The 10,182-nt window shown below is 44.1% G+C and overlaps 1 protein-coding gene across 2 annotated transcripts; it reads right to left on the bottom strand.

The window, feature by feature from the left end:
- Window positions 1-2,257: 2,257 nt before the first annotated feature.
- Window positions 2,258-4,748, bottom strand: crcp (calcitonin gene-related peptide-receptor component protein). Of its 2 annotated transcripts, none has more exons than XM_023968659.2 (6): window positions 4,677-4,748; window positions 3,875-3,911; window positions 3,511-3,609; window positions 3,264-3,358; window positions 3,054-3,111; window positions 2,258-2,860 (listed from the first exon to the last, which is right to left on the bottom strand). In XM_023968659.2, exons 1-6 carry the CDS (start codon window positions 4,682-4,684, stop codon window positions 2,714-2,716), a joined length of 444 nt encoding a protein of 147 aa, XP_023824427.1. In that variant the 5' UTR covers window positions 4,685-4,748; the 3' UTR covers window positions 2,258-2,713. The 2 variants fall into 2 exon arrangements, with proteins under 2 accessions (XP_023824427.1, XP_023824429.1); XM_023968661.2 differs by lacking the exon at window positions 4,677-4,748 and adding an exon at window positions 4,542-4,560.
- Window positions 4,749-10,182: the final 5,434 nt, after the last annotated feature.

Here is a 10,182-nt window from a genome sequence, read left to right as displayed (position 1 = left end):
CCTTTGCAGCTATAACTGCCTCCACTCTTCTGGGAAGGCTTTCCACTAGATGTTGGAACATTGCAGCGGGGACTTGCTTCCATTCAGCCACAAGAGCAGTAATAAGGTCGGGCTCTGATGTTGTGCGATTAGGCCTGCCTCGCAGTTGGCGTTCCAATTCATCCCGAAGGTGTTCGATGGGGTTGAAGTCAGGGCTCTGTGCAGTCCAGTCAATTTCTTTCACACCGATCGATAAACCTTTTCTGTATGGACCTCCCTTTGTGCGTGGGGCATCATCATGCTGAAAAAGAAAGGGCCTTCCCCAAACTGTTGCCACAAAGTTGCAAGCACAGAATTGTCTATAATGTCATTGTATATTGTAGCGTTAAGATTTCCCTTCACTGGATCTAATGGGCCTAGCCCAAACCATGAAAAACACCCCCAGACCATTACTCTTCCTCCACCAAACTTTAGTTGGCACTACGCATTGGGGCAGGTTGCGATCTCCTGGCATCCTCCAAACCCAGATAAGTCCGTCGGACTGCCGTATGATGAAGCGTGATTCATCACTCCAGAGAATGTGTTTCCACTGCTCCAGAGTTCAATGGCGGCGAGCTTTAGACAACTCTAACCAACACTTGGCATGGCGATCTTACGCTCGGCCATGGAAACCCATTTCATGAAGCTCCCGACAAACAGTTATTGTGCTGACTTTGCATCCAGAGGCAGTTTGGATACAACCGAGGTCAGCTGTTGGTTTTTGTTTTTTTTAAACACACTACGCGCTTCAACAGTCCCGTTTTGTGAGCTTGTGTGGCCTACCACTTCACGGCTGAGCCATTGTTGCTCCTAGACTTTACAATAACAGCACTTAAGTGTATTCATTTTACTATCAATTGGGGAGAGAGCCTCAAATCACATTCATTTGTACATCACAATATACATCTGAATCGTGGCAAAGTTGCTTCCTGTTTGTCACATATTTGTTCCCGTTCGCGTGGGTAAAACAAAATTGATTGATTGACAAATAGTGCCTCCCACAACATCATCTGCAAGTTGCAGAAAATTGAAGTTGATTACAGTCGAGTCTTCATGAGCTTTGATCACATGGTTCTTGTAAAGTTCACGCAGCCGACATGTCTGTTCACGCAGTCGGCAAGTCAGACAATATTTATCCCCATAATGCAACACACTTTGAAAGGCGAACCACTCGAACGCGCCAACATTCATCCACAAAGGAAAACGCACACTGGTATGCCTTTGATTTTATTAGGCAAATGGATTTACAAAGAAAACCATACATTGGGTAAATATACTTGTATGTCAAACAAAATACAAAACAAGTCTACCTTCTACCCCATTGCATGGCACCTGAAAGCAACAGTGCTCTGTAGAGGACAGGGTGGGTGCTGTCAAAACTGTGTTCCCTGACTGTTCTCTCTGAACACACCAAGCTTGTGCTTCTGTCTAGCTATGTTCCATTCACTGTACTATGAAAGCTAGTTATTACAAATATTGCCTCGTCAGACTATTACTCTGTTCCAGCTGGCTGATAGGTACTGTTTGGTGTAGCAGAGAATTTTCAACCAACCTTACCCAGACTGTTGATACGTCTAAAATTCCCAACTTGGAAGACAATCAATGTCTTATAAACGTTCATGTCTAGTTGCAGGGGTTCGTTTAAGCAATAAGGCATGAGGGGGTGTGGTGTATGGCCAATATACCACAGCTAAGGACTGTTCTTATGCGCAAGGCGGAGTGCCTGGATACAGCCCATATACCATAAACCCCCGAGGTGTCTTATTGCTATGATAAACTGGTTACCAACGTAATTTGAACAGTAAAAATGTAACGTTGTCATACCCATGGTATATGGTCTCATACAACTGCTTTCAACCAATCAGCATTCAGGCCTCGAACCATCAGTTCATAATTTAATTTAGAAAATTGGTTATTCAATTAAATAAAAGTTCTGTTCCATGAAGTAATCCAACAAGGTGTACGTCGCCATCTTGACCATTTTACATTTTCTCTCATTGATCAAGAGGTGGTAGGTGTCCACCACAAAGTGCTGCATGTCATGATGACAATCACCTGTCTCGATCAATGAGTGAGAAGACTTGAAATAGACAAGATGGCGGCGTACACATTTTTGGATTACTTCTTGGAGCAAACTATTTATTTAATAACAGAGCATTTTCTAAATTCAAACAAAGCCCATGCAACTAGACATTGACGTTTTTAGGAAGACATTGGTTGTTTTCCATGTCGGAAATTGAGTAAGTGTCGCCAAGTTAAGGTTGATCGGAAATTCTGTGATACGCCGCAAACAGTACCTAACCTGTAATGGTTAATGGAGCTTCACATTAGCCCGTTGTAATCTGCTAACTATATAAAAGCATGTAGCACAGGAGAACACTAACTGGAAAATATATTCTGTAAGTGCAAGTGAATTCCAGAACACACTAGTTAAGAAACAGTGCTGTAAACACAGAAGGAGTAAGAGCTGAAGTTGAACCAAGCAGACAGGTAGGTTAGTAATGCACAGAAGAATGGGAACAGTCTTGTTACTGTCAATGGTAATATCTGACTGTATTCCATTCTGCATACTTCCATGTCCAGTCCACCCAAATTAGCATGAAAGTGGATTTCCAGTGTTCTCTATACCGTTTTAACTCCTGTTCAGCTCAGGCTCCCTCCCTCAGTCACAGACAAGCTCCATCAGGACTCATGGCTATTGGTCAATGCCCTCTTCCATCTCTGCTTCATTGCCGGGGGCGGAGCCTTCTTGTTCTGGGTCGCCTGGGAGCACGTCTGTGACCTTCTGAATGAGCTCCTCAATCTGCTCCTCTGACAACCGCTCCTCACTCTCCTCTACCATCTATATATACACACACACACACACACACACACACACACACACACACACACACACACACACACACACACACACACACACACACACACACAGTTAATCTCACCCACAACAAACACTAGTGTAGGATAGAAGGAGATGAGCAAGAGAAAGGTAGGAGAGTAAGAGAATAAAGAGTGAAGGATAAGCGTGGTCTCACCAGTTGGATCTCTACAGCAGTCTCTGGTCTGTGGTTCAGTAGCTGCAGCTTCTCAGCCCTATGGACAAACACACACATCACTGTCAGTGTGTGTGTCATATGTTTCCAAATGACATGTCATGTTCAATGGCATGTAAGAGTTACATTTGTGTTTGACAGAGATTACACAGGGGCAGGAGGAGTGGGTAGTGTGTGTGTTTTGCCACTCACTTGGTGAGTTTGTGAGGCACCATGGTGGTAAGGAAGTTCTTGACCGTCTCTGGGTTCTGCCTGCTGCACGGAGTCTTGGACAGGTACTTCAGCGTCTGGAAAGAGAGACAACATGTGTGCGTCTGCTGCAAACCCTGTACATTAAGTTCTGCTGGTCTCTGGCTACAGTGTGTTTGTGAGTGTGTACCCATCGTGGTACTAACCTCATATATAAAAATGTTGAGGTTCTGCGGTGTGTGTTACTAACCTCGTACATGATGGTGTTGAGGTTCTGTTGTCCAGCGCTGTGTTTGTTCTTCCCACTGTCCTTTCTCTGTTCCTTCAGATCTGTCAGGAGCTGGTACACCTAGGAGAGAGAAAGATTGAGAGGGAGATGGAGGGGGAGTGAGTGAGAAAGGAAGGAAGAGAGATTACCAGAGGGAGAGATGGGATGCAAATACAGTGACAGGGGGATGAGTGAGACAGAAGTACAGTGGGGGGGAGGGAGTGCATGAGACAGAAAGAAATATGGAGGGAGGGAGGGACGGGATGCAAATAGTGACATATGACATATCAAAATGACACAAAAAAATGTAAAATACAATGGGCCGCAACCAAATAATATAAATTACCTCATAGTTGCTGAGCATAGCAGCATTGGCATCCTTCCTGAAAGATAAACATGAGACAGACGATGGAAAAGGACTAACATCTTACGTTGTAATGCCATGAGATTGTACTACATACTTGACTCACTCAACAAGTGGAAATGTGGAAGACCCCCTGTGACCCACCAAAACAACAGATTTATAGTGGTAATCTTTGTTGATTTGTGAGATTTACTAAAGTCTAAATGTATTTTTCAAATAGTCTTGAACCAGCAGGTTAGCGTTTTTCATCATGAAAAATGTTCTGGATGCAGAACTGGAGACTGGTCACTAACTGGCACAGCCACAAAGTCATAAAATCTGATTTCAAACCTAACCTTAACCACACTGCTTAGCCGAATGCCTAACCCCAACTTTAAATTATGACCAAGAAGCGTATTTTAACTTTGCTGCTGGCCTATCTAAGGCTTAAGGGGAAATCGCTCAGACTCATGATAATGAACGCCAACCTGCATACTGGTAATCGGAGGACAACATGTTTGTGCCAGAAAGAAAACAACTTTATAAGACATAGCTAGCTAATAGTACCTACTCTGGTTATTTAGCTAAAAAAAATACATGATTCCATAATCATGATCAGGCACAAGGCAATAAGATGTAGGCCTAGGTATCATCTTTGTTTTATAATCACCGTGTGTTGCGTGCACTGCTGAGTCTGTACAGGAAAAGCTAGCTCGATATTTCACAAGAAAACAACTACGCACAACAGTTAGACCATTTTAACATAAATCTATGTCGATGAAATAAATTGTCAGAAAATGCTTACACTTCCATTTTGCCGGCAACTCTAGCTTGGTCCCTTGCCAAATTAATCCGCTTGGAAACATGTTGGTTGATAAAATGAGTTCCTAGCCCGCAGACGTTTATATAACTCGTGACAGTACCGTTCTACTAGCAGCAGGATATTATGCTGGCAGCACGATCTCGGATTTTAGTTTTCACTTTGGGAATATATTGCTAAATTTGGGGAATATATTTGTTTTAGGACTCTAGTGCAATATAACTGTTTTTCACAGCATTGAACCCACCTCAGAAAAAATGTATGGATAATTTGACATATTCTTCTTATTATTAAAGGTTTACACAAATTTTACACAAATACTATAACGCTGAGAGTTATTGTGCAGGCTATATTTAAAACAATACACTTTTAATAAAATAGAAATGTACACTGAGTGCACAAAACATTAAGAACACCTTCCTAGTTGCACGAGTCCCCCACAGTTCTGTCAAGTTGGCAGGATGTCCTTTGGGTGTTGGACCATTTTTGATACACACGGGAAACTGCAGTGAAAAACCCAGAAAAACCCAGAAGCCTTGTAGTTTTTGACACAAACCAGTGTGCCTGGCACCTACTACCATACCCCGTTCAAAGGCACTTAAATATTTTGTCTTCCCCATTCATTCTATGAATGGCACACATACACAATCCATGACTCAATTGTCTCAAGGTTTACAAATCCGTATTTAACCTGTCTCCTCCCCTTCATTTACACTGATTGCACTTCAAAGCATTTCGTCGGTAGCCATGAAGTACTTTGAAAGGCTGGTCATGGCTCGCATCAACACCATCATGCCGGAAACCCCAGACCTACTTCAATTCGATACTGCCCCAACAGATCCACAGATTACGCAATCTCAATCGCACTGCCCTTTCCCACCTGTACAAAAGGAACACCTATGTGAGAATGCTGTTCATTGACTACAGCTCAGTATTCAAAACCATAGTGCCCACAAAGGTCATCACTAAGCTAAGGACCATGGGACTAAACACCTCGATCTGCAACTGAATCCTGGACTTCCTGACGGGCCGCCCCCAGATGGTAAGGGTAGGAAACAACACATCTGCCATGCTGATCCTCAACACTGGGGCCCCTCAGAGGTGCATGCTTAGTCCCCTCCTGTACTCCATGTTCACCCACGACTATGTGGCCAAGCACGACTCAAACACCATTATTACGTTTTCTGAAGACACAGCAGTGATGTGTCTTCCTGATCACCGACAACGACGAGACAGCCTATGCTGCCCTACCAATCAAAAGGCAGTAACGGCTCATTTGGTCGAAAATGAGTTAATGTCATTTTTGCTACATTAAATACATGCTTAATCATGTGGACAAGTATCCTGCCTCTATTCTATTGTGTTTTGGAGAAAATGGGGGTCATGTTAGCAGTAACTGCATAAAGTTACTGTGAAACTAAGGTAAATAAAAGCCATTTTTCTCAGTTCCACGCTATGAGCAATTACTGCCTTTTCGCTTGGTAGGGCAGTATGGGGAGGAGGTCAGAGACCTGGCAGTGTGGTGCCAGGACAACAACCTCTCCCTAAATGTGAGCAAGACAAAGGAGCAGATTATGGACTATAGGAAAAATCTAATCAAAACGCCGAATACGCCGAATACGCCGAATACAACATTCACCGTATAGTGAAATGCCTACTTACAAGCCCTTAACCAACCATGCAGTTTTAAGAAAAATACCTACAAAAAATAAGAAATAAAAGTAACAAATAATTAAAGAGCAGCAGGAAAATAACAATAGCGAGCCTATATACAGGGAGTACCGGTACAGAGTCAATGTGCGGGGGCACCGGGTTAGTCAAGGTAATTGAGTTAATATGTACATGTAGGTAGAGTTATTAAAGTGACTATGCATAGATAATAACAGAGAGTAGCAGCAGCGTAAAAGGGGGGGGGGGGGGGATAATGCAAATAGTCTGGGTAGCCATTTGATTAGATGTTCAGGAGTCTTATGACTTGGGGGTAGAAGCTGGTTAGAAGCCTCTTGGACCTAGACTTGGCGCTCCGGAACCGCTTGCCATGCGGTAGCAGAGAGAACAGTCTATGACTAGGGTGGCTGGAGTCTTTGAACATTTTTAGGGCCTTCCTCTGACACCGCCTGGTATAGAGGTCCTGGATGGCAGGAAGCTTGGCCACAGTGATGTCCTGGCCCATATGCACTACCCTCTGTAGTGCCTCGCGAGCGTAGGCTGAGTAGTTGCCATACCAGGCAGTGATACAACCAGTCAGGATACTCTCGATGGTGCAGCTGTAGAACCTTTTCAGGATCTGAGGACCCATGCCAAATCTTTTCAGTCTCCTGAGGGGGAGAAGGTTTTGTCGTGCCCTCTTCACAACTGTCTTGGTGTGCTTGGACCATGTTAGTTTGTTGGTGATGTGGACGCCAAGAATCAAATCAAAGCAAATGTATTTATATAGCCCTTCKTACATCAGCTGATATCTCAAAGTGCTGTACAGAAACCCAGCCTAAAACCCCAAACAGCAAGCAATGCAGGTGTAGAAGCACGGTGGCTAGGAAAAACTCCCTAGAAAGGCCAAAACCTAGGAAGAAACTTATAGAGGAACCAGGCTATGAGGGGTGGCCAGTCCTCTTCTGGCTGTGCCGGGTGGAGATTATAACAGAACATGGCCAAGATGTTCAAATGTTCATAAATGACCAGCATGGTCAAATAATAATAATAACAGTAGTTGTCGAGGGTGCAGCAAGTCAGCACCTCAGGAGTAAATGTCAGTTGGTTTTTCATAGCTGATCATTAAGAGTATATCTACCGCTCCTGCGGTCTCTAGAGTGTTGAAAACAGCAGGTCTGGGACAGGTAGCACGTCCGGTGAACAGGTCAGGGTTCCATAGCCGCAGGCAGAACAGTTGAAACTGGAGCAGCAGTACGGCCAGGTGGACTGAGGACAGCAAGGAGTCATCATGCCAGGTAGTCCTGACGCATGGTCCTAAGGCTCAGGTCCTCCGAGAGAGAGAAAGAAAGAGAGAGAGAGAATTAGAGAGAGCATACTTAAATTTACACAGGACACCGGATAAGACAGGAGAAGTACTCCAGATATAACAAACTGACCCTAGCCCCCCGACACATAAACTACTGCAGCATAAATACTGGAGGCTGAGACAGGAGGGGTCAGGAGACACTGTGGCCCCATCCGATGATACCCCCGGACAGGGACAAACAGGAAGGATATAACCCCACCCACTTTGCCAAAGCACAGCCCCCACACCACGAGAGGGATATCTTCAACCACCAACTTACCATCCTGAGACAAGGCCGAGTATAGCCCACAAAGATCTCCGCCACGGCACAAACCAAGGGGGGGGGTGCCAACCCAGACAGGAAGATCACGTCAGTGACTCAACCCACTCAAGTGACACACCCCTCCTAGGGACGGCATGAAAGAGCACCAGTAAGCCAGTGACTCAGCCCCTGTAATAGGGTTAGAGGCAGAGAATCCCAGTGGAGAGAGGGGAACCGGCCAGGCAGAGACAGCAAGGGCGGTTCGTTGCTCCAGAGCCTTTCCGTTCACCTTCACACTCCTGGGCCAGACTACACTCACTCATATGACCGCACTGAGAGATAAGTCTTTCAGTAAACTTAAAGTTGAGACGCGAGTCTGCGTCTACACATGGGTAGGCACGACCATTCCATAAAAATTGAGATCTATAAGAGAGGCCTGCCTCCAGCTGTTTGCTTAGAAATTCTAAGGGACAATTAGGAGGCCTGCGTCTTGTGACCGTAGCGTACGTGTAGGTATGTACGGCAGGCCAACTCGGAAAGATAGGTAGGAGCAAGCCCATGTTAACGCTTTGTAGGTTACAGTAAAACGCTTGAAATAGCGCTTGCCTTACAGGAAGCAGTGTAGGGAGGCTAGCACTGAGTAATATGATCAAATTTGTGGGTTCTAGATTCAGGATTCTAGCAGCGTATTTAGCACTAACTGAAGTTTGTTTAGTGGCTTTATTCGGGTAGCCGGAAAGTAGAGCATTTGCAGTAGTCTATCCTAGAAGTAACAAAAGCATGGATTCATTTTCTGCCACAGTTTTGGACAGAAAATGTCTGATTTTTGCATTGTTACGTAGATGGAAAAAAGCTGTCCTTGAAACAGTCTTGATATGTTCGTCAAAAGAGAAATCAGGGTCCAGAGTAAACGCCGAGGTCCTTCACAGTTTTATTTGAGACGACTTTACACCATCAAGATTAATTGTCAGATTCAACAGAAGATCTCTTTGTTTCTTGGGACCTAGAACAAGCATCTCTGTTTTGTCCGAGTTTAAAAGTAGAAACGTTTTCAGCCATCCACTTCCTTAGTCTGAAACACAGGCTTCTAGCGAGGGCAATTTTGGGGCTTCACCATGTTTCATTGAAATGTACAGCTGTGTGTCATTCGCATAGCAGTGAAAGTTAACATTATGTTTTCGAATGACATCCCCAAGAGGTAAAATATATAGTGAAAACAATAGTGGTCCTAAAACGGAAACCTTGAGGAACACGAAATGTAAGTTGATTTGTCAGAGGACAACCATTCACAGAGAACAAACTGATATCTTTCCGACAGATAAGATCTAAACAGGCCAGAACTTGTCCGTGTAGACCAATTTGAGTTTCCAATCTCTCCAAAATAATGTGGTGATCGATGGTATCAAAGGCAGCACTAAGGTCTAGTAGCACGAGGACAGATGCAGAGCCTCGGTCTGACGCCATTAAAAGGTCATTTACCAACCTTCACAAGTGCAGTCTCAGTGGTATGATGGGGTCTAAAACCAGACTGAAGCATTTCGTATACATTGTTTGTCTCAGGAAGGCAGTGAGTTGCTGCGCAACAGCTTTTCCTAAAATTTTTGAGAGGAATGGAAGATTCAATATAGGCCGATAGTTTTTTATATTTTCTGGGTCAAGGTTTGGCTTTTTCAAAGAGGCTTTATTACTGCCACTTTTAGTGAGTTTGGGTACACATGCGGTGGATAGAGAGCCGTTTATTATGTTAACATAGGAGGGCCAAGCACATGAAGCAGCTCTTTAAGTAGTTTAGTTGGAATAGAGTCCAGTATGCAGCTTGAAGGTTTAGAAGGCCATGATTATTTTCATCATTGTGTCAAGAGATATAGTACTAAAACACTTAAGTGTCTCTCTTGATCCTAGGTCCTGGCATTGTTGTGCAGACTCAGGACAGCTGAGCTTTGGAGGAATACGCAGATTTAAGAGGAGTCCGTAATTTGCTTTCTAATGATCATGATCTTTTCTCAAGGAAGTTCATGATTTATTACTGCTGAAGTGAAAGCCATCCTCACTTGGGGAATGCTGCTTTTTAGTTAGCTTTGCGACAGTATCAAAATACATTTGGGATTGTTCTTATTTTCCTCAATTAAGTTGGAAAAATAGGATGATCGAGCAGCAGTGAGGGCTCTTCGATATTGCAGGTACTGTCTTTCCAAGCTAGTCGGAAGACTTCCAGTTGGGTGTGGTGCCATTTC

The sequence above is a fragment of the Salvelinus sp. IW2-2015 genome, linkage group LG23, assembly GCF_002910315.2.
Source record: "Salvelinus sp. IW2-2015 linkage group LG23, ASM291031v2, whole genome shotgun sequence".
Classification (NCBI taxonomy): domain Eukaryota; kingdom Metazoa; phylum Chordata; class Actinopteri; order Salmoniformes; family Salmonidae; genus Salvelinus; species Salvelinus sp. IW2-2015.
The sequence above is the reverse complement of the archived record's forward strand: the minus strand, read 5'-3'. Positions and strand labels throughout refer to the sequence as shown.

What these genes read in the sequence shown, in the direction of transcription:
- crcp (XM_023968659.2), bottom strand. An exon ending in TCAACACCATCATGTACGAG is followed by an intron (nt 3,359 to 3,510) that starts GTTAGTAACACA and finishes CTCTCTTTCCAG; the next exon opens with ACGCTGAAGTACCTGTCCAA. An exon ending in GTGCCTCACAAACTCACCAA is followed by an intron (nt 3,112 to 3,263) that starts GTGAGTGGCAAA and finishes GTTTGTCCATAG; the next exon opens with GGCTGAGAAGCTGCAGCTAC.